The 25,475-nt window shown below is 36.8% G+C and overlaps 1 protein-coding gene across 2 annotated transcripts in view; it reads right to left on the minus strand.

Moving 5' to 3' along the window:
• LOC110678752 (gamma-aminobutyric acid receptor alpha-like) overlaps window positions 1-25,475 on the minus strand; it is a 182,661-nt gene that overhangs the window by 9,087 nt on the left and 148,099 nt on the right. For both annotated transcript variants that reach the window (XM_021852041.1, XM_021852040.1), the window contains 2 exons: window positions 20,422-20,504; window positions 9,894-10,112 (listed from right to left, as the gene is read on the minus strand). In XM_021852041.1, coding sequence (XP_021707733.1) covers window positions 9,894-10,112; window positions 20,422-20,504 — 302 coding nt within the window. The remainder of the gene's footprint in view (window positions 1-9,893; window positions 10,113-20,421; window positions 20,505-25,475) is intronic.

The following is a 25,475-nucleotide window of genomic DNA, read 5'->3' on the forward strand; positions in this document are numbered from 1 at the left end:
AGAGATCTACAAAGTACTGATTTTGCCGAAATTGGGTAGGCAATATCTCATTTCCTTAAGACAATTTATCAAAAAGTTGTAAAATAGTGATAATTTAGGCCCAGGATTACGGTACTAAGCTGAAACCAGTTTCAAAATTTAATTTACTTTATTGTGTCCAGACATTCAAGAGATTGTCTTGGGAATAGGTTTTTCCAAAATAGAAAAATCTATTATTGTAAACCATTGATAAAATGAAATAAATTAAGAAAAAATCAAAAATACTATTTAAAGACATTGAAGTGGAATGTTAGCTTGAAATGAAATAATTGGACTCAATATATGTGTACTTCAAATTGATAGAACAGTCAATGATCCGGATATTATAAGAGTCTTCAAACTGTTCACGGTTCGCATAAAATAAAGCAGCCGTACTCCGGGCAGACCTGCACTAAATACTACCCTTTTCCCCCAAGGTATGCATGATGTTAAAGAACAGTTGTTAAAGTAACCAATCCAAGGACCTATCGTACTTCGTTATCTTTCTAATTCAGCAGACTCCCCTTCCATTACCTAACTATTGTAGAACAGAACGCGAACAAGGCCAGCCAGCGCCACGTCCAGTCAGCAGAATCAGTGTCTATGTCAGCCTCAGCATATCCCATTCAAGATCACCACCCCTCCCAACATTGGATCCTTGCTTCCCGCCGTCGCCCCCGTTGGCTGTCGTCGTACTTGACCCTATTTGCGAGCAGCCATTATCTGACATGCACATAATAGGCAGCAGTAGGTAGAAGCTGGCCGCCATCACAAAACCGTTGTGCTAAAGGATAAATGTTACAACATCAAACATGTTGTTATCGGGAAGGGAGGTTCTATGGGTTGAAATTCGTGTTGGCTGCAGTATGTTAATGGCGGTAGAATTTTCAAGCAAAATCCATCATCATCGCAGATTACACTCTAAGCTCATTTTTTTTAGTTTTTGGCAGATTCAACATTTTTGGCATGCCTTCAATCATTTCGCTTTTGAATTTTTAGAAAATTCACTCAATTGGCCACTGAGTAAATAAAGCAACGATTCGATATACCTGTGCCTCCCGATGGGAACCAGGTTAGCATGGTTCAATCTTTCGAGTAGGTAAGCTTTTGTGGGTTCTGTTGCTGATTGAAATGTTGGCTGTAGCTGTTTGAGTTGATGCGCCACCGAGCATTGGTTGTACAATCATGTTTACAGGAGCTGTTGCTGAGCTGATTACTCTCAATTAGTCGACTAGCGAAATGTGGTGAGTGAGGAATTGGCTGCGTTACGAGTGATTGGATTGAATTGGATGGTATTGGAAATCTGGTTCTGGCTTGTAGGCTTGTTTGGCATGTTCAATTGGATCTGTTTGTATACCAGACAACATGGTGCATTCGATAATGTTGTTCTCTGATTCAGGTTGCTGTAATATATATGTTTGGTAACACTGCATGACCTTGGCCAAATACAATGTCATATAAACGAATATTAGTCGGCTAAACAGAAGGTGAGAACACTGACAAATGTTACGTTTTATCTGATCAAGGGATGAAACAACTACATGAAGGTATCGGTACTTTTACTTCAAAGTAGTATTGGAAGGAAGTACTTATAATATATAATTTAAGACTATCAAATACAAGCATTGAATGCAATTTAAAAACATGTTCTTGAAACAATGCTGAAATAACCCAGTCAGTATCCGTAGAAGAGAATTTTGAATAAATTCAAGAGGAAAGGCTCCAAAGTGGGGTAGAAGCTCCGGTTTTGGCCATACGCCAGTTGTAGCCATAGTGGATTATACACAGTTTCACATAGCCAATCAGCACGAAACCTTTTGTGTTCAGTAGATCACATTAACATGATAGAGCTACATTCATTTACTCGTTCGAATTAATTCAAAACATAAGAAAAACACTTCATTTCCTTATAATTGTCACACCCATACTCCTATTGTGGCCACTCTCATAAGAAATCAATGTGATTGGCCAATTTAGGAACCGCAGTTAAATCACTGGCCGAAAGTTGTTCCGGTGACCTATATTGACCGACGAGATTTTCAAAGCAAAAAAATGGGTTTTGCTCAGTTTCGATAGGTACAAAATATGGGTTGAAAGCTTGCATGTGACATGTTTGTAACATAAATATGGCTTCCCATATATTTTTCATTGATGTTTTCTCTTAGGCTGACCAAAAACCGGTGCCTTTACCCTATAAGAGGTATTTCTTGACAAGTTATCAGTGGATTCCTTAGAAAAATGCTTTATGCGTTCCATAGAAGGCTGTCAGAAAGTTTCTGGAGGTACTTTATTCAGGAATATTTGTTGAAGCAATATCTCTGATTCCTAGATAAGGCTGATACAAATATTAATTTTCTTTTATGTCACCCCCCCCCCCCCTTCAAAAATCCAAAAATTTTGAAAGGGAGAAAAAAAAGATGTTTCTTTTTTTTTGACATCAGTTAGGTTTTTTTTTTATTTTTAAAGTAAAAACCAAGTAAGATGATTGGAAAAAGTTTAACAACTATTGTTAAAAGCAAAAATTCGAAAAAATAACTATTTTTCTCATTTTAATTTTTTTGTTCCTTATTTACTTTTATCCCCCCCCCCCTTCGTACCTTCCAAGTGGTCTCGGACATAAAAGAAAATTAATATTTATATCAGCCTAACATGTCCTAGTAGAGTTTAAGTTGAAGGAATTTGAAAAGGAATCCCTGGAAAAATCTCTACAAGAAACTTGATCTTGAGTTAACGTTCCGATGAACTCCTGACGGATTCTTAAAGCAATCCTTAAACAAAAACAAGCTCTTGACAGAGCGCCAGCAGAAATTCTGGAGTTTTACCTGGATGGATCGCTAGAGGATTTTTTTCTGATATCCCCTTAAGTTTTAACACTTTATCCGTGGCAATAGAAGATTGCAACGATTTTGTCTAAAATTATTAATAATGTTATTTGACATTCGTTCCAATGTTTGAACATTGGATATTCGATGTGACTTATTAGTACTATACCAGAGAGGAAACTTCAGAATAATTTTCAAAATTTGATGTTGATTCTTCTGCAGAGTTTTTTGTTGGTATTACAACAGCAAGTGCATATTGGCACAGCATACAACATGGGTGGCCTAAAATTTTGTTTGAAGATCAAAAGCTTGTTCTTGATTTTCTATCAATGTGTGGATAAAGACATTTTATATATTCGTTAGTGGGATTAGGGGCATAATGAACATACGGGGCGAAATGGACACCCCCTCAATCTCTGAGTATATGCATACTGCATCAAAAGTTTATACACTGCATACAATCTGTATTGCATTGAATGTTTGAAGGTATAATAGTTTATTTTTCGCTTCAATTGGTCGGTGTACAGACAAACCAGACCACATGATATTTTGGTGTTCTAAAGTTATGTTATGAACTCTATCAATTCTGATTTTTCCGAGGTTATTATGAAACAGATATATCATCAAACAGATAAGTTCTATTATTACAACAAATAATGCAAATATTTTGATATTTCGAAAGCCTGGGGTAGGTACATTTTCCTGAAACTCTTAAAAACGCTTAGTCCAGTTTGTCTGAACACTGACCAATTGTCCTTTGAAATTTGGCTTTAAGTTTTTCTCAGTTTCAAATTTGCATAGAAGCAAGGCAGTGGAATAATCTAATTTTTGAGCGAAGTAACGAACCCAAAAAGGTTCTTTTCAGCTGTTATGTTTGAGAGAGAGCCCTCTTACATATCGGAACGATTGACAGTCATTAAATATATTGTAATCACTAAATTTCCCGCAAGTGTTCATTTCGCCTCGATACCTTTTCACCAGCCTTGTTTTCGACCCAATTTTCTATGGCGGCATCCATTTATTACGTAAAGCTAAAATTGGATATTCTTGACCCCCTCCCCTCCCCTCCGTAACGCTTTTTGTATGAAATATTTCAATTATTTGTATGAGCCGTAACGCTGTAGCCTACTCCCCCCTCCCCCTAGAGCGTTACGTAATTTGTGGATGCCGCCTATCTTGCTTTTCTGACATTTTATATGATTTTTATTACCATGAATGAATGTAGCACGTCGTACTTACATCAAACTTGAAAACTAGCCGAGGATAAACTAATAACACTGTCATTTATGGTCTTAAAAACAACATTTGCTTAACGTGTCCATTATGCCCCTAATTCCCCTACATTTGGTTTGAATGCCGTCTATGTGATTTAAGAAAGTTAATTTTTTATCTAGCTCAAGCCCTAAATACTTAACTTCACCTGACCAATATATTTGGAACCCTCTCATCGTAACAACATGTCTACTTAAAGGTTTCAAATAAAGAGCTTGTGGTTTATGTGGAAATATTAATAGTTGAGTTTTGGAAGCATTAGGAGAAATCTTCCATTTTTGCAAGTATGAAGAAAAAATATCCAAACTTTATCCAATATACTACAGATGACACGTAGGCTTCGACCTTTGGTAGAGAATCCTGTGTCATCCGCAAACAAAGATTTTTGATATCTCTGAGGTAACTCAGGTAAGTCAGATGTGAAAATATTGTATGATATTGGACCCAAAACCCTGCCTTGACGCTAGCTCTTACAGGAAATATTCCAGACTTGAAGTTTCGATAATTAATCTGAAGTGTACGATTTGACAGATAACTTTGAATTATTCTGACAATGTATGTTGGAAAACTATAGTTTTTTAGTTATAGAAGAGCAACACCAGAAGACCAGCCTTCAGATTTGTTGGAACAAGTCGAATTTGTTATACGTAAAAGTTGATGAGTGGTCGAATGTCCATGGCGAAATCCGAACTGTTCATTGGCAAAAATTAAATTTTCGTTGATGTGGACAGAATGGTGGTCCAAAATGGTTCAAAATGACCTTTTCAAAAAGTTTACTGGTGGATGAAAGCAAACTGATTGGACGATAGCTAGAAGCTTCTGCAGGATTTTTGTCTGGTTTTATAATCGGTACAACCTTAGCATTTTTCCATTTGTCAGGAAAATATGCTAATTGAAAACATTTGTGAAATATATCAACTAAGAATGACAAGCTACTTTCTGGAAGTTTATTGATGAGGATGTAGAAAATTCCATCATTGTCAGGAGCTTTCACATTTTTGATTTTTTTAATAATAGTTCTAATTTCTTCCAAATCAGTCTCCCAGGAATTTTCGAAAACATTCTCTTTCACAGTTAGTTAGTAATAATTTGTTTTCTTCTCTCAATGCCGGTATTGGCTTCTAAGGTTTTTTCAAAATTTTAGATAATTTCTAAAAGTCCAATTGAGAAATTTTATTTTCAAAATTTGTGTTTTGTAAAAATCGTGTTTCTTTCTGCAGATCCTGCCATATAATTTTCATATAGCAAGTTCACGAGTGCGTTGAAATTGCCTTCTTCTCACGTTTTTAATATGGACCAAGAGTTTAAGATCATCGTCTATAATCACGGATTCAAATTTTACTTCACATTTTGGAATTGCAATGCCCTTGGTTTCAACAATGGAATTTGTTAACGTTTCAAGAGCATTGTCAATATCAAGTTTTATTTGTAAAGAAAGGTTAACATCAAGATTACTATCGACATATGTTTCATACATAGTCCAGTCAGCTCGAAAATAATTGAAAGTGAAACTGAAGTGAAGGATTGAGGATCGCTTCATCGAATATTTGAAATGTAACAGGGAAAATAATTGGATAATTGATCAGAATCAAAATCAGCATGAGTAATTAGTTGGCTACAAAGATGACTAAAGTCGGTTAAGACCAAATCAATCGTAGAAGGGTTTCTAGAAGAGGAAAAACATGTAGGGCTATCAGGGTATTGAATTGAGAAATATCCTGAAGAGCACTCATCAAATAAAATTCTGCCGTTGGAATTACTTTGTGAATTATTCCATGACCGATGTTTGGCATTAAAGTCAACAATGACAAAAAAAAAATGGATTTATTGCGAGTCAATTTTCACAAGTCAGTTAGGAGCAAATTAACTTGCTGTCCAGAGCAATGCATGCGCAAATAAGCAGATATGAAAGTATGTATACCAAGCTGTGTTTCGAAAGAAACACGAAAAAATTTGATGTTTTATACGCCTATGAATGATGATTGCAACTCCCCCACATGCCCCATCAAGTTGATCATTATGATGAATAAAAAGTTAGGAACTCTTTTGAGTTTGGATCATTTGGATGGCGTAATAGATAGCTGGAAAGCATCACTGAGCTTATGTCGACTAATCTGTAATGCCTTCTTCAAATCAACCAATTATCTTTGTTCGTCTATCGTCTAGGATAGTTCAAGTCGTTGAAAATTGCCATAGTGTCTCAGTGTTCCAAAACTATTAATCTATGTGTAACATTTTAAGTCCAATCAACGTATCTCTTCTTGGTTGTTAATAGTTAATAGTTAAAATTATTTAGATGTACAGGAAGCTCCCTATCGAAAAACGGTAATTATTGTTAAAATTGACAAAAAACGGTTGACAGCGTAAAATTTATTGTGTTATATGTTGTGTAAAAAAGTGTTTTGAAATGTTCTCTATTTTTAGTATACCCTTGGAAAAGGCCCGATAAAAGAGCTGAAACGTCAGGCAAAGAAAAACATACCGTTTTATTTTTTTCCCATGACTGAGAAAGCCAAATAAACATAGTTTAAACCTCCAATATCCTAGTTGAATTCATCTACAATTGTTCGAATTCATCTACAATTATTCGATACGCAAAGAGCATCCCAAAAGTTAGATTTATGAGGGCCCCCGCAATTCGAACATACGAAATTTGTGGTATCATCCTTCACATGACAGACGTCCTTAGCGTGAGAAGAACCCCCGCAAATCATGTATTTAGCATCCCTGCGGCAATGTTTTGTTCAATGACCCCACTTTTGGTACCGACGGCTTGGAGTGGGGTTCTGAAAATTTCCTCCAGGTTTCTGGAGATGTTCCCATGCCACACGGGCATCGAACATACGTTTTGATTTTTCTAAAGCTTCTTTATTATTTATATCAATACAATATAATAATAATATATCTTGAGAAAGCTCTTTCCGAAGAATGCCAGATTGGGTTCTCTTTTTCATTATGATTACTTGGACTGAGAAAAATCCAAGTAAATCATTTATTCCACTTTTGATCTCTTCAGGTAACTTGTAGTCACTTGACAGACCTTTCAAGACTACTTTGAACAAACATTTACTTTTGTCATAAATATAAAAATTGTGCTTCTTCTCTTTAAGATGTGAAGTTCACGATCTTTAAAAGTTTCCGGCAAAACGCGACAGTCTCCTTTTCTTGCGATTTGAAAGGAAATCTTGATTCCCATAATGGAGTTCAAGATCTCCTGCCTAAATCCTAGAAATCCGGATGAACTGATCACGATAGGCGGCACCCTTTGTTTTCTCACTTGAATCAAAGATCCAAGGCTGGAGGCTGCTTCGATTTGATGTTCGGAAAACTTGTCTAAAGCATCAAACTCATTGCTCATTGCTGTACAATTATCCATTTCACCCTTGGAAGAAAGCGCGCACGAAGGTACTTGCGCACTGATACAATTTCATTATGTAGAATGACAAATATCAAAGAAGTTCTAATTTTTATTTAACAATATCTGAATTCAAAGGATAATACACTTCAACCTTTTTTTACAAACGTTCGTTTCTATGACCGAAATTCAGATTAACGACCGTTTTTGTAAATGATCAATATCTTCAAAATTATTCAAGCTCATTATGTTCAGCAAAATTTACCACTCGATTAAAGGCTAATATACGGTAGTCATTGAAATACGGAATTCTGCCACCAGGCGGTGCTAGTTGGCATCGAAGTTTTGTTTTTATGATATCTCAAAATCCTGACTGCTTAGGCGTTGTCCAAAAAATACGTAGCGCTATAGGGGGAGGAGGAAAGTAGGCTCAATACAAAAAAATATAATATCTCACACAAAAAGCGTTACAAAGGTGGGGATGGGGGTAATGGTCGAAAATGGCCAATTTTAACGATACGTAATAAATGGACGCTGGCTTACAGAGATGGCGTATCCGGCAAGGTTATTCAGTAGCTTAAGCGTTATCATTATTCTAGTCAAGAGAGTCAATATTTTTTACCTGCCGGCCCTAGTGAGCATAAAAATTTTGTTCAACAGATATCTCAGGATCATGGCCACTTATGGCGTATTCAGCGAAGCTGTTCAGTAGGCTCAAGGACCGCCTGATAGAAAAATCTCGAATCTCTTGACTACAATAATGGTAGCGCTTGAGCTGCTTTATTTTTGCCGAAGACGTCAACTTTCTAAGTGGACAAGATCCTGAGATATTCACAAAACAAATATTTCATGCTCACCAGTGTCGCCTGGTGGAAAAATCTCGAATCCCTTGACTTGAATAATGATAACCCTTGAGCTACTGAACAAGTTGGCGGATGACGCCATCTTTCTAAGCGATCAGGATCCTGGGATATCCGCAGAATAAAAGCTTTATCGACATTAGCACTGCTTGGTGGCAGAATAACGTAGCTCAATGACCACCGCTTTAGCTATTGAACAACTCTTACCAAGACACCAACCTTTCAAACCATCAGGATCTAGAGATATCATTTACATTCTCATCCCTTAAGGTTGATATATGCAATTTCGAAAAAGTTCTCAACTAAAAGGATAATACTCCACTCCTAAAGGTACTGAAGCTTCGCAGAAGACAGTACTGTGAAGAGTATCCCTATGTTGTTGAGGCGTAAGTAAAATTGGTGCAAAAGTCAAAACTGAAATAGTAGTTTACGGAACAAGTTGCAGAATGATAATTTGCAATTTCAATGAAGGGTATCAGAAATAATATCGGAATGCATTCACCATCATTTTACAATTTCTGAAAAATGGTTGAGTTATGATTCATTACGCAACTCAAAACAGTTGCGTAATGAGAAAGCGTTGCATAATGTATCATTACATCACTGGTTTCAGTTGCGTAATGACTATTCCCGCACTGCATACTTCAGTGCAGGAAAGTAGGTCGTTTCATGACAGATTGGCGTGATGAAAACCAGCCTATTACGATGAGAAATTGCAAAAAAGCAGTTTTCTCCTTTTAAACCATCGAATCGAAGAAAATGAGAGCACACAGCTGTTTTAATTGGCAAATAAAAGAGCTATGTGTTTTTATTTTCTTCGATTTGTCTATTTAAAAAGAGAAATCTGCTTTTTCAGTTTTGACTTCTGCACCATTTTTACTTGCGCATTAAGCATACAATTTTTCTATTCCGCTCATGTTTTATGATTAGGATCTTTTCTCAATTCTTCTTAAACAGAGTTGCCAGTGCTTCGACCTACTGAATGGCATGCAACAGTTCCTTCAATTTAGGCGAGCATTCGGCATCGTTATCTTTAAAATTCATTGGTATTTCCATATATCACCCCCATATAATTGGCTCTTTTATAACAATCGAGCAGTGTTGCCATTGTTATCAGAATATGAAAACATAAATGGACATTTTGGAAAGTTCTCAATCCATTCTTCAACTTTGCCGAATATCCCGGATCAGTATGTTCGTATCTAGACGATGCATTTTTCAAAACCATAATGTTAATCCTGATTTTTTTTCCGACTCCCTGATAATGGTCTCAAAAAGAGGTTTCGGTTTACAACAGAAAGTTGTAAAATAGTGATTAATTTGCCACCAGTTTACGGCTCTTCATTTCTGTTTCTTTGAACTCTCAACTGAAGGAAACAAAATATCGGTAAAATATACTCCATGTCGTATTCTATACATGGTGATTAGCACACCCAATTGCTATTTGAAGCTTTTAAACTGCCGTTTATAGAGCTTTTAAGTTTGAGTGTGTTGCAAGGTAACTCTGCTGACGGCATTTGTTGTTTATAAGTAAATTACATGAACTTCTAATGTCGCTATACTTACAAACATACAGCTTCGCATTCGGGTCCAATCCGTCGATGTCGTTTGCTGCGTTGATCACCGTTGCTCCCACCGAAGCCGTACTGTGCACGACACGATCCGTCACATTCCCGGCCGGGCAGTCAACCAGATCGAACTGAGACAACTTCATATCCTCTGCAATGGCAACCGCCGAGCGCCCGCTGTTCCACCGATAGAGGACATCGTTTGAGGTGTATCCAACTGGAAAGGGACGGTGAGCAAATGAATCACGAGAATCACGATGAGGATGATGGTAGCGGAATTTGGGGCAAGTTGTTCTCTAAGAGCTTATCAAACCAACCAGTTATGGCTTATGATGTTAGTGTTTCATAGTGAAAAGTCTTCATATTGCAGTTATTGCATAAATAACTATTTTCATTATTTTTAGAATAAGGGGTGGCCTACTTGCCCATATAGCACGCTTACCCCAAACTCCGCTAGGTATGCGATTGCGGAATGTTTCATCGTGTGGGCAATGTGCTAAACAGGGTAATGAATTTAATTGCAACGAAATGGCACATCACGGACGAGTGACAATTTTGTTCTTAATGAACGGTCACAGTGCCGCAAGCTAGTTCCATTTCACTTGTACATGTTTAATGTAATTAACTAAGGCGACGACAGACATTGGATTTGAGGATTGTTCCTTCTCAGATGCCTTTCACCGTGATGAGATTTTATGAAACTTCCCTCCCGTAAATTTCATCCATTGATAAGTGGGATTCAACGTCCTTTTCGCAATCTGAAGCATTTTCCCATCTTATGAATAATTAATGCAAGCGAGGATCTAACATTTAGCCGCGGTGGTGCGTGAGAGTGTTCAAGGAAAAGATAGATGACAGATAATCTTCATTCATCTTTTAGGACGAACATCCTTCACAGGCCCGCATTATTGTAGTAGCGCGCACATGATGAATATGCATCGTAACTTTCACTTGAAGGTTTCCAACGGGTTTCCCTGAAAGAGCTGAGAGCGTTTTGCAGAAGCACATGCGAGCACATAATAATAAAGTGATTTCAACACCATCCATTGTGCGAAACGCTTGGCAAACAAACAAGCAAACTACTTCCATTTGGTGTCCTACGCAACCAACTAATCCTTGTTCTCTGTGGCCAATGCACAATGGTCCGAATCGATAATTTAGCAGGGAAAAAACTTTTTCTCTGGTCTCGTGGATTTTCGACCAGGGCTGGTAGTGTCTCAGTGTCCTTAAAATAGTTACTTTAGAGGCCTAATGCCTGAAGAAAAGATACCGAACAGGAACCAAGATAGCAAAAAGGAACATAAATGAATCAAGAGATATGAGTTTTCCAAAGAATCTCTCAGATGATCCAACCAGGCCTTTCTCCATGAAGATGGCCGATTTAGTTTAGGTCGAAATACGCGTATCTGTCACAGGATACGAACTCTAGTGAATTTAATTAGTAGTTTACGGAACAAGTTGCAGAATGATGATTTTTACAGCACGAGTCGTAAACAGGATAATTACGACGAGTGCTGTAAAAATCGAGTTCTGCAACGAGTTACGTACAATTTTTTTTTGCAATTTCGTAAAAGACCACTTGAGGGTATCAGAAATTATATCGGAATGCATTTACCATCATTTTACAATTTCTGAAAAATTGTTGTGTAATTATTCATTACGCAAATCAAAACAGTTGCGTAATGACAAAGCAGGAAGGAGTGCTACTACAATAATGAGGAGTGCAGGAAAGTAGGCCATTTCATGACAGATTGGCGTGATGAAAAGCAGCCTATTAAAAAAATATTACTTAATTCAGTTTCTATTTGCTCATACGTATTCCACCGAACAGTTCGAAGTTTTGTTATAATTTTTCCATGAGTTTTTTTTTTCAATCCTCTTAACATTACAAAAACTCAATTTCTCACAACTCACGCTTGAGATTTTTCATGTGTGAGTTGTCAATCATGCAACTCAGCAGTCAAAAAATCATGGCTCACCTTTTTGACTCATTGTCTCGTATTTCCACAATTTGCTCACACACGGCAATATTTTTTTGTTAGTCTGGTAAAATTATAGTAATCCTTTCTAACGTAAACAACAACATTCGGGTTTCACGATTTTTTGCCGGGTTTGGCGACTAAATCATTTTTTACGGTTTGAGTTGATTGAGTTGATTTTGCATCAAAATCTCAAGCTTGAGATTTGCGAAGCAGATCTCTAATGAGTTAGCTCTCACGGGAGAGCATATTGATTGAGATTTGAGTGTGAGTCTATCAACACTGATTACGACAAGTATTATTACTTGTATTGCTGTATTATTTTTCCATGTTTTTCATGAATTTCATCAGACATTAATTTATATTTATTGCTTAAGGACTTTTCAAGAATTCCTTCTTATATTAATTCAGAAATTTAGAGTTTTCAAGTCTTCCATGAATTCCTACCTTATGGAAAGCATACTATGGCATGGTCTGTTACAATTGAATTTCAATACCATGCAACCCACTCAAGGCAGGTGGACCCACAGGCTCATCCCGAATCTATCGGCCTGGGTGAACACGGAGCACGGAGAAGTGAACTTCCACCTGACACAGTTCTTGTCAGGTCACGGCTGCTTAAAGCAGCCGTATCTGCATCGATTCGGCCATGCATCTTCACCATTCTGTCCTGAGTGTATGGAAACTGAAGAAACGCTAGAACATGTTGTCTTCGACTGCCCGAGGTTCAACATAGAACGAAACACGGTGGCGACTGCTTTTGGTGTGTACTTCAGCGTAGAAGGTGTGGTCCACGGAATGATAAGCGATCCCGATCTTTGGAATATGATGATCAACATGGTGGTGCAAATAATGTCTGGCTTACAGCGCAACTGACGAGAAGAGCAGCGAAACGAGACGCAGAGAGTGACGCTTGACGTCGGGTTGCTGATGAACCGGAAGCCAAGCTCCCACCGGAATTGTCGGACTAACCTCGGCACTCGATAAGTCAGCCTGTTGATGAGAGGAGACCATTGGGCGCGATCGGCGTAGGCTAGGTCCTCCGTCGGGGACTAGACCGAGTAGAACGAGCGGTAATAAGTCGTCGAGGCGCCTGTAATAGCGCCTGTCGGTAATAAGTCGTCGAGGCGCCTGTGAACCGGAAGTTTCCCTCCACCGGAATCGCAGGACCGACCTCGGCATCTGCCCGGCCAGCTTCGGAATAGCCTAAGTCTACCGTCGGGGACTAGCTGAGTAGATCGCGGAACAGCACCGGCAAATGATCGTCGGGGCGCCTGTGAACCGAAAGTTTCCTTCCACCGGAATCGTAGGATCGACCTCGGCATCTGCCCGGATAGCATCGGCTCGGAAGATCTTCTGCCTTCGGGAAAATCTTCGTCGGAGTAGGATAGATCCACCGTTGGGGGCTATTCTGAGTAGTGCGACCATATCACCGGCTTGAGTCGTCGGAGCGCCAGTGAACCGGAAGCCATCTTCCAAACCGGAATCTCTGGGCTGACTTCGGCATTCTACCGGCCAACAACGGAGTATGAACAACGCGTAACGTTTCGGGAGATATTCCTCCGTCGAGGTACTCTCCATCGGAGTCGGCTAGGTTCACCGTCGGGAACTAAGCCGAGTAGTATCGATCACGACGAACCGCTGGCTTTGGATCGTCGGGGGGCTTGCGAACCGGAAGTTACCCCTCAACCGGAATCGCAAGGCCGACCTTGGCATCCAACCGGTGCGCCCGTAGAGCATGACGAGCAAAAAAATGGAGTCAAGCGCACCAACAAAACACAGCAGCATCCATCGAAAAAAATCTCACATGGCCCAGGCGTGTGGTCGGCCCCAAAATGTGAGTGACGTTGAAGAAACAAATTGCAGCCAGAGCATCGAATAGAGCAAGAGGTGACGCAAAGGCGTAGAGGCATCAACAAGCCCTCTGCCTCCTGAAGTAATGCCATGAGGTAGTTCCAGGAGGACATCGGGCTTGTAGCCCAAGCCAAAGAAAAGTCGCGTGGTACAGAGTTGTTTTTCCCTTTTTTCTCTGTTACCGCACTCGAGACGTGTATCCGCAGTAGACCGTTGAGTAATAGACCGTAATAGACCGTAATAGACCGTTAAGTGAGAACCACAAAGCCTAAACCCCATGTGCTCCCCAGAAAGCCGGGTTAGGTGAAAGTTTTTAGCTTTGCTAGACGTGCGAAAATTCTATAAAAAAAAAAAACAATCAAACCACTATGCAAAATGATTAGTCGAAAACCAGGAAGAAGCATCCAACATAGCTTTGGTCCTACCCTACCTCACCCTTCCACGGGTTAAACGGGTCTGGCATCAGCTACAGTGAGTGGGGTGCGTTCCGAACGTCTGGTGCGGCTCAAACAAAATCCAGTGGCTGAGTATGAAATTCTGCATCGCGTCAGTTACACCTAAGATGGTAACCCCATCAACGCGATGTAAGTAACTAGACCCCTGTAAAATAGCCTGCCGAATCTTCAACTTACCCCGAGAAATGGGGTGGCCTAGATCTGAAGAACGTGAATGCCGGGCGGTTGATCCCATAGTTAACATTACTTTCAAATATAACATCTATCGCAGCGGCGGCGATAAGACAGAAGCGGGATTTGGAGCAAGTGTGCCACCTTAAGGTGATTATAAAACGAAGCCAACCTTTGAATTTTCAAGTGCACGAGACTGGAGAATCTGACAACAGTTCGCGTTGAAAATCAATCAAATCGCTCGGTGTGGCTTTGTTCTATAATTACCTTAAGCAAATTGTTCTCAAACTTTGTCTAAAGCTTAAAAAACCCACCAATTTATCCTCATGATGATAGTTTCACATGTTTTCATAAGAACTGTGCCATTTAAAAAGAGAATAATTTCAAAAATTATTAGTTTTGGAGCTCCTCAAGTATTATCCAAAATTGCCTAATTTTCAACGGCCACCGAATGAACATACATGTAATTCTACTTGTGCAATACAATTTTCTTTATTTCCTGTTAATATTGCTAACATAGCAGAGCCTAATTGATAATTTTAAAAATATTTTTAAGTTTACCGTCATAAGGGAATGCTCTTTAACAAGGTTCATGCGGAACTCTCTACTAGTCAATTCGAATAACTGAAATAGTTATTTTTGTCTCCATTCAATACGATATATGAATTACCCTTTTATTCTGGGAGATCTGTACGATATCAGCACTAAATAACAGTAAAAAAAAGATGAATATAATTAAAAGAGTTCTTAAAACGCCTAAAACCATGTTATTATCGAATATTTGGAGAAAAAATCACTTTGGGTGCCAACATGTTCGCTATTCCCCTTCAGAAACCATTACTGGTGCCTTATTTTGATTGATTACTATGATTATGTTGCTGATGTTTACATTTTTTATAAATTTCACTCCAACCATTTGTGTTTACCAAATAGGTGGCATACTTGCCCCAAGAAGTATAGATTTCAACCAAAATGGATTTCATATGGGAAATTAAATATTTTTTTCGTTCAAGTGCCACAATTACTTACACATTTATATAGCTTCACGATGTACAGTACGTTTGAAAAATCTGTTATTAATTTACCTCTTACCATGCTATTTAGATACAACGAAATCTTATAAAAATTCACTAAAATTTGATTGCGTTTATAAAAATCGATGTAAATACGTGAAAAATTTTCGTCATATTTTGAATATTGTATTATGAACTATAAGGGAACATATTGTTATGCTCAAAGAAAAAAATATATATTGTAGTTTCTATAAAAATCAGAGGTGGCACATTTGCCCCAAATTCCGCAACATGGTGTCGCTTTCAAAGTGATCGGGAAGCAGAAGGAACGCGTGATGATGTGGAAACCGATGAGCGAGCGAACCCGTGTACTGATGATACGGGACTAATTCTTAATCAACACCTATGCACAGACAAACAACATGCCCGATGGCGTGAAGGACGCGTTCTATGAAAGCCTTGATGAAGCTTACGGAGAGTACCTAAAACACGACCTAAATAGTAACCGGAGATTCAAACGCTTAGAACGGAAGAGAGGACTTTTCCCGTCCAATAATAGGATGGAGAGCCTTTATCAGAAGGTCCCATTGAGGACGTAAACGCCAAGAAGAAGAAAAAGAGTATGGTTTGACATGGAGTGGACACCAATTTTCGACCCAGCACTAATTTTCGACCCATTCATACGTTTTAGGCCTACTTTGTATGAAAATCCGAAAATTGGCACAGATTTCTTGTCAGTCGAAAATTGGTGCTATTCCCCTATAGTTGAAGATGGTCGCTAAGATTTTGGAATCTCAAAATGATACTCCTGAGTATTGGCTGTACGCCCACATTGGGACAAAGCCTGCCACTCAGCTGTTCAATTTCTGTGCTGTTTCAATTTCAATTTCAAATGCTGAGCGGCAGTTAAAACTATACTTTTTGGCACAGAAAATCATGGACTTTTTGAGCTCAAAAACTTAAGTTTTTTTCTATAAATAAATGCGCTTTTGGCGAGGATGTCACCACAAGACTAACTTATATCCCAATGCGCAATCTATGAACTTCATTCAATGAACAACAATGCTTATGGTTAAAAAATGTTTGTTTATTTCAATCAATGGTTTTAGAGGGTTTTCATTCATTGAACTCATTTATTCATTATTCCTGAATTCAAAGATTTGTAGAAGAATCATTCTGTTATGAAAAACGCATTTGAAAAAAAAATCCTTCATAATAACCTGTTTTTATAGCTAATTAAGCTGAGAAACGGGCTTAAATTACTATACTACTTAAATTAGTATACTACTTAAAATCAGAATGGCGTCAAAAACCGGCCTGATTTTTTCACCTACAATAATGCTATTATTCTTCACTCGACTCGAGAAAAAAACATCAACGATTGAAAGCTTCCCAAGTAACACCAAGCATTATAACATTGCACGTATTATACTGCATATCAACAATGGACCAATGCACGAGTTCACTATCTGACGTTTGAGCGGTGCCGTGTTATTTATGTGGTCATAACAACTAGTGAATTCGGCACCGCTCAAACGTCAAATTAGTGAACTCGTGCATTGGTCCATACTGATAGGACATTGCTTTTATGCGGCAAATTACAAAAGCTGTCAAGCAAAAGAGCATTAAAGCTACATTACAAATGTATCAATGTAATGTTCCAAGGGAAATATGAGATTCAAGATTCAATCTTACTAAAAACATCAATAAAACTGAAAATTTTGCTAGTAAATGATGTTACTTTATTCTGTTGGTTTTGAAAACATGATGACAAAATATATTTTTTAAATTTTTTGTACAAAAAATAGTCATAATCGATTACAATGTAAAGTACACGATATGTTTTATTTTCTAAATTGTCATACAGCGCCATCCACGTCAGTGATAGGGGGTAAGTGTCTTCAGAATAAATGTCAAAAATGCCTCAATAAACATATTTGTAGAAGAAAGTTTTTTGTACTCCTGTCAAAAAATATAACTGATCTAGATCAGTTTTAACTTATCTAGATCAAATCAGAAGGAGTAAAAATGTAGTACAAATTATTCCAAAATACTTTGTCGAAGACACCAAACCTCTAGGATCCATATCCAAAGTACTAGAGGTTTTGGCCTTCGAAAACAGCGATGGTCAATGAAGAACATGCTAAAAAAGCATGATTTTGAATTTCATTATTTATTCTGACATTTTTCATGATCAAGCCATAGCTACTACAGCAATAAAGAAGACTGTAAACTAAAATCGATATTTTTTTAATTTTGTCATGAGCGGTTAACATAAACATACCTACTCACATTGGGGCAGATCGCTGTTTTCGACGGCCAAAACCTCTAGTACTCTTTGTTGGTCTTAATTTACCGTGAGCGGAAATATGATCACTTAGAAGCAGTAAAAATCCAATTAAATAATGTTTCATTCCTTTTGAATGAAAGAATTATAATCTTGCAAAGTTCAACAAAAATGTATATGAAACAAAAAAGTTTGGTTCCAATTTTAAACCTCAATAAGGAGCACCTATCCAACTTTTTTTTCTAAAAAGATACAATGCTCAATTCCGAACGACATTTTTTAAAGACATCATACTTCGGAAATCAACAAGAATGGAGATAAAAGATTTTTCCTTCTAATTTGTCGTTCCGGAACATTGTGTAATGTGTGGTATGGCAGCGAAGCGCAGTTGGCGCCAAGCTTGCAGAAAGCTGTAATATAGTTTTCGATATGAAATGCATCCGTTGTTTCAACGGATTTAATTTATTCACTTTTGCTGGCACGCGATTGTCTTCTACGCCACTTGGAGGTGCACCATTTCTACATCCTGTTTTATATCATAATCCCTCATGGAGTGTATGACGTGTCTCTCGCTCTTTAGTTGGACGGTGTTGAAGTTTTACCACCGAAGTTGGGTCGTTATACCGGTGGTGAAGTGACAGCATTCTATGATGGGGGAGATTTGTTTAATTCTACAGAACAGTCCACCCGTGTGGATTAGGATAGGTTTCCAGAACTATTTCTGAGCATTAGAAGCAGGATTTGCATACAAATGAGGCAAAGCACTTGCTTCGTAAGAGAGAGCAGACTCCAAGCGATTGAAATAATTAAATAAGTTCAGAGATTGTGTAGAATAGCGTCCAATTGTGATCAAAGATGTTGTCAAACTCGTTGGCCCCGGATCCACTATCCGATTACAACCAATAACATTCATCATCGTGGATTTACTCTCTCGACGCCAAATGGCATAAATCATCGGTGGAACTTTTCCTGTTTGCAATGCTACTTTTTTACCAATCGGTTTGTCACCGCTGGAAAACATTGGTTTCTCCTGGAAGAAAATACCATATTCGATGCCAAAAACCACTCAACACACGCCGGTCCAGCATCTTCTTCAGCAGATAATTCACGTGTATCTCAAGACAGGGAACTGATAGAAGAAGGGAATAGTATAAATTGGATAAAAACATCTTGCAATGGTGACTAGCAGTTTGTAATAATAATTAAGAAAAGGATTTCAAATATGTATTGCATTAGATTAGAGTTTAAAATTCCGAGAAAAATCTCCCGGGAAAAAATCTGTTTCCCGAATTCTCGTGTTTCCCGGGAAGTTCTATTGCTGTAAGCTTTGCCAAGCAGATGAAAAAAGCTATGTTATGTCAAATTTTGATATGGATAGATAAAAGTGATATTAACTTGATGGATATGAGAGACACAATATATGGAAATGGTATAAAAAATCCACTTCTAGAATGGCATAAGTATACCATATAGAGCTCTAGTACGATCTAACCAAAAGTAGAGAGCTGCAGAGATAACATTTTTATATGAATCAGAAATTTAGGGAATAAAAATAAAAGGGATTAAAATGAGATATTATCTTTAGGACTTTCATCTCTTATGTTAAACGAGGTAATATCACGTTTTTATTGTCAGTACTTCGCTTCTGATCGGGTTGTTGTACTTTATAATAGTATCTTAGTCTTCTTATAGAAAAGTCAATTTTGCAAAACATGTAAATTGATGAGAAACATATTGGACCAAAGAAAACTTTATAAGTTTCTCTACGGAACATTCCCTACTCCAATGCAATCATACGTCTCAATAGCATTTGGCGGAAGTTGACCAACCACTCACCCACCGCAAAACTTTCCATAACTTGACCTCACTTTGTCGCACTAGCTGTCTGTTTATCCACCCATTCAGTTGGTATTAGGTTCACATATGTAGGAGCTCCTACATGTGTAAAACAGGAGATGCGTTGCCGAGGAATGGCTTTTGTGGCTGGCTGCACTTTTGAACAAGTCATACCCATGGTTTGGTGTTTCCCTTGACATCACTTCCTGATCGTCGCACTGTAAACAGGATCTCCGGACGACGATGTTACGAAACGTGGGGGATAAGGGATTTCTACTCCTCTGGGAAGAGTTATGAGTATTGCTCTTAACCTGAAACCTTCCCTATTTTGGATTCCACAAACAGCAAACAGACGACAACAAAAGTATCTGGCCGTAAAAAATCGGTTACAAAAGTTTTATATGCTCTTTTCATGTTCCCCATACAAGTTAGTGAGTGGCGTGTTGGTAGCAACAGAGTTCACCTACCGGCAAAAAGGTACACGCTAGGGAACAACGGATGGTGTTGCACATCCGGAATAAAATATATTGGCTTCCGTCTGTCTCTCGGCAGCTGGGAGTTTTTCCTTGCGTTGCAGTCGTTGCTGTGAAGTGCGAGGACTTGCACTTATTTTCCTCGGGAATAAGTCGGAAAACTGATGTTTGGTGAGATGGAGCGGCAAACATGATCGCTTTTTATTTTTTTATCCAGTCTGCGACAGCATCTATCGGTTTATCAAAGCGTGTAATCAGTATTTCATTTCGATGAGCTGTTCTCCATCGGGATAATGGAAAAACAACTCTCGTGTGGAAGAGTTTACCAGTAGAGAACATAATCTGTAAAGTGCATTATGTTCTTAGGAATGCATACATATAATATTTCGTTATTCTTCATGTACATTCTTTTAAAATAATTTTTCAGTTTCAGAAGGTTTTAGGTAATGAATACTCACATGAACCGAATTTGAGTGGGCATCTCTGGATATCCATGGGAAAATCTTCCAGGTTCATTGGACATCCTGCCTTGATGGTAAGCCTGGAAAGAAGTCAAAAAAGTATCGTGTTAGCATTAATGAGTAATTAACAAAAAAAAAAAGATGTATGTACACCGTGATCAATATGTTGATCAACAGATTTTCTTATATTCGATATAATTTTAATGCGAGCAGGATAATTTAATCAACCGTAGAAAAACTTTGATGAAATAGAAAAATTAATTGACTCGATATTGTTACACAATTGTTGATTTTTGTTTCGCACAGCAAGATTGGTGTTCGCTGTGTCGGCCATTCAGCTATTAACTATCAACGGTAGCGTTATGTACCGGTACGAGTATTAGATTAGGGCACTCATAACAAATTTACATAAAATTGGAAAACAGAACAACATGCACACGCTACAATTAGGGAATTTTATAATACAGTTCAAAAAGTAAAAGATCCGTGAGTTAGTTTTTGTATCGCGGAAAGCCCTTGATTACCCAGCAGCTAGCCGAACCTGGGATTGCCAGAGATTTCTTGTATCCTTAGTTGGCCTGGCTTTGTAGTATTTTCCCGAGAAGTTTCACATTTTGCACTTAACACTGGGAGCCCTGGCATTAAGTACCAGTTGTGCCTTAAATTTCAATCAGCCATATCTCAACAACGGTGCAACCAATTTTCAAAATTCTTCATTAAAGTTATAATTTGATATATTTCAAACCCAAATGACCCTAGATAACTAGACAAATATTGCACGTAAAGCAAACATTTTTTAGCATCCCTAATAAGGAAAATTTGTGTAGTTCGTGGATTTCGCATGGCAAAACCTATTGTGCTCTTAATGCTAAGTAGCCCGTCATTCGTTTTGGTAGCAATGATGACTTGTAATTTCAAAGTGATAAACCTCATTCTTGATAGTTTATATTGACTTGAAAAAGTATCACTGTACGCGCCAACATGATAAAGTATGCATTTCTTTGATTGAAAATCGTGAGATGAATTAGCAACAATCATCAACGACGCGTACAAATTTCAATGACGGCCTACTTCGCCTTAATGTGCATGCTAGAGGTTTAGATTGCATGCTAGATTCCTTTGGATTTGATCTAGATAACTTATAGCTCATCTAGATCAGTTTCACCTTTTAAAATTAACACTAAAGTGAAACACTTCCTCCTGTAATGTTGTTGAATGAGACATTTTTGGTATTGTTCGACACAAATTTGCTTGCAGAATTGCAGAGAACATATTTAAACAGAGACATACATTTTTGATAACAATCATAATTTAAATTACAGAAAAATTTTAGGAAATACCGTCAAACGGGGTAACTTGCAACACTTTTCAACTTCAAATCTATTTGGACGAAAATTTTAAGGACTTAGATGAACCAAATACAATCTGGTATCCTAATCGCTACGTAAAGAATGACATGTGCTATTTATTTTATTAAAATTTGGTTTCCTGGGATCAGGACAGGCTGAAAATCTGCTTTTTTCATGCTACCCCTGATGTGGGGTAACATGCAACACACAATACAGACTGAAGTTTACTATCAAAAATGTTATCAATACCGTTTTTTAAATCATTAAATAATTAACTGCAGTAAAAACATGACAATAAACAGAAACTAGGTACCATCATTTTTGAAAAATCATTATTATTGATTGAACTATGAGTATTGACCATATACGATTAAAAAATCGATTGATTTTGTATTTTATTTGTTCCACAAGTGGAAATTTTTAGCAAATCTTAAGTCTTGATGGCTAGTAGAAAGCCATTTGAAAGTTTTAGTGCTACTTTTTTATTCAACTGCAATGGTTTTGAGGTTTTGCTTCACATAAGATAATTTTCATTCATGTTTTAACCAAAGCAACGTATCATATATTGATCACATGTCTTGAAATGGCCTCTGTTGTTAATTGAAAATAGCTATATTTATATTTCATGCAAAAAGTTCATAATGACAGATCTGCAAGTTACATTTGAAACATATTTTTAAAATTAATCATAGTTTTCATGAATAAACAATAATAAATTCCGAAAATAATGCGATTAATGTTACTTTTTTCTACCAAACGTGTAATAAGTTGGTTGAGGTTTAACAATTTTAATGTAATTCTACAAATAAATGGTCAATCTTGCTTTTTCATGTGTTTTTGATGACAAGCGGCAGAAAACATCTTGCCATTGAGATTAAAATTGCTGTTGCAAGTTACCCCACAAGGGTAGTCAAAAACGTTTTCAATTATTTTTAGTGTATAAACGTGAAATTAACAACACTTTTTTATAGTGCTTTTGTACAGTATTGGGCGTCAATAATGTTAGATACATTGCTGGAAATCTACAGAAATATTTATTTTATTATAACTATTTGCTTTCAAATCGAGTTTTAGAGCAATGACATTTAGTTTCTCTTCATGATTTAATTGTTCAGAAACAGTATGTATATTTGAGTAGAAAGAAAAATAATGGATTACACTCGAAACATCTCTTACTTAAAAAAACACAAAAAAAAAACTAGGTTTTAAACCTGATTGCATGCTGGGTAAAGGAACCACTTAAAAATTGTAAATATTGGCAAACAGGTTTTGAACTACGAGTTTTTGTAGTATTTTAATTAAAATACATTCAGATTGTAATCAAACATTTCCTTTTTTTTCTCAACTTGTTCACTGCCCAACCAACCAAAAGTTCGGATAAAAGGGCATGTTTTGGCTTAATCAGCTTACTTTTTTAGTAATTAACCGAACTTTACAGTTTACATAAGGTTCGTTTAGGTTTCCAGGAGAATGATATTTACCTTCAAGTAATAAAGAAGTTCAATTCAAACTTGTACTGAACTTTCTAGCTGTTGACAATTTCACGTGTTACTCTTTCGAGAATCAAGTTCCGTTGTGTTCTCTTAATCAGTGAAAAAGTTTCACTGAAACTAAATTTATACCAAAAGTGATCTTTGGAGTTCGCTGCTTAAGTACAATCCGAACTATCGGTTGCTTGGGTGGACTTCCACAACTGAATAAATGTAAAAAAAAACTACGGTTTGCTTGTTTCATAGGCATACAGGTTTGAAAATTGGATTTAAGTAAAGCGAACTTTGATGACGTTGTATTTGTTGAATTTGTACCAAAAAGCGTACCAGTTAATACTAGGAAGTGCCTATAGCTCAATATTTTTTTAACTAAGTAGGATAGACTGGCTATTTTGAGAACATAAAAGTTCGCGTTTATTTTGAATTGGTTTGGTTTCATTGCTGTAAGACTGATGAAGGTCGCTCGAATATATGCATTATCAAAATTAGAAATAGAATTTTTTATCGAATAAACGCTTCAAATTTTAATATACTCAGATGTTTTTAGTCTTTAAAAAAATGAGTATAATTAAAAATGTTTATTTTATCTTACACAAGTTCACAGGACTTTTACTAGAAATTAAATGCTGAAAAAAACTATATTTTATCGATGCTAGTTCTGATTTTCAGTCAAACAGGTTTAAAAACTAGAGTTTTTTTTTGTACAGTACCAGTACAAGAAGTTTTTAATGTGAACCAGAGTTTCTCTTTCTGGTTAGGTATTCAAGTACAGTACAATCAAATTTATTTCGAAAAACTACACGCCATCGCTTTGAGCCTCGTTTTAAAGACACACAATTCAAACAAATAAGTTTATTCGTATTTTTTTAAATAAACCAAATTTGGGTGTAACCAAAAATTAATGTTTCTGCGCAAATATATTTACTTAATATCTACATAATTTCTAAGGTATTCCTTACAAAAAAAACTACATATCATAGCTTTGAACATTGTTTTACAGGCAAACGGGGTGAAAATTTAGGATTTCTCGTAGGTCATCAATAAAAAAATGTTTGATTGTAATCCAAAACATGTTCACTGAAAACGTACAATGCAGTTTCTTCCGAAAAAAAATTGCATGTCATCGCTTTGAATTTTGATTCAAACCTGTTTGCTCAAAAACTACTCAAAAATGTTCTCTGGACTACTGCAATTAAATATATGTCAAAAAACAACATATCATTGCTTTGAACTTCGGTTTCTTAAAAAACATGTAAGTATTATTAAAAATTAATATTGTTGCTCAAACATATTCACTGCACTTATACAAGCAAATTTATATATGAAAAAAAGTCAAAAATGTCTCACTGAACAACATTGCAGAAGGAAGTTTTGAACTAGGACGTTCATAATATAAGATCAAACTGATTCAGATCAGTTACAAGTAATCTAGATCAAAGGGAACAAAATGTAGTGCAACTAATTCCAAAATACTTTGTCGAAGATATAAGATAACCTCTAGCACGCATATCTAGAGCACTAGGGGTTTTTATAGACAAATTCAGCAACCTACCCAAATTTGCCTCGTTAGGGGTGCTCGAAATATATGTATTCAAATACATATGTTATGTTTATTGTTATTCACGATTGTTCGAATATGTAAAACCTTAAATTATAACGGTAAGATTTGACACGAATCTCATGCATTTTGAGTTAACAAAAAAAAATGTATTGGTTTAATTGCTCTAGGGGAAATTTGAAGTTTTTTTTCTATCCGTACAAAACGTGAGGATATGGACATGATATACGTTAAAGAATTTAGAAAATCAGTTGAGCCATCGCTGAGATATCTACGATAATCAATATAGATATATATGATCCCGGGGCTCCACGTTACATTTTTGATCGCGGGGCGCCTAGTTTAATATGAATTTTTGAACATATTGGTCATGGGTCAGATTAATAAAGGAAAAAATAGATTATTAATAAAGTAATTGTAGGAACTTTAACTAAATCATATCCCGTCTAAAACAGATAAATCTTGATAAAACTTGAAATACAGAAGTGCGATTACTGTAGATTGAGTTCAGCTAGAAACAAACTTTGTAAAGTTTAGAATCAATGAAATAGGTTTATAATCTGAGTAATTCCAAAATATTTTCTGTAATAAATCAGTATTATAAAGGATTTTGATAAATATAATCACCAATGATTTCAGATAGTCCAGTGGAAA

This window comes from Aedes aegypti, chromosome 3, assembly GCF_002204515.2.
Source record: "Aedes aegypti strain LVP_AGWG chromosome 3, AaegL5.0 Primary Assembly, whole genome shotgun sequence".
In the NCBI taxonomy this organism is placed as follows: Eukaryota; Metazoa; Arthropoda; class Insecta; order Diptera; family Culicidae; genus Aedes; species Aedes aegypti.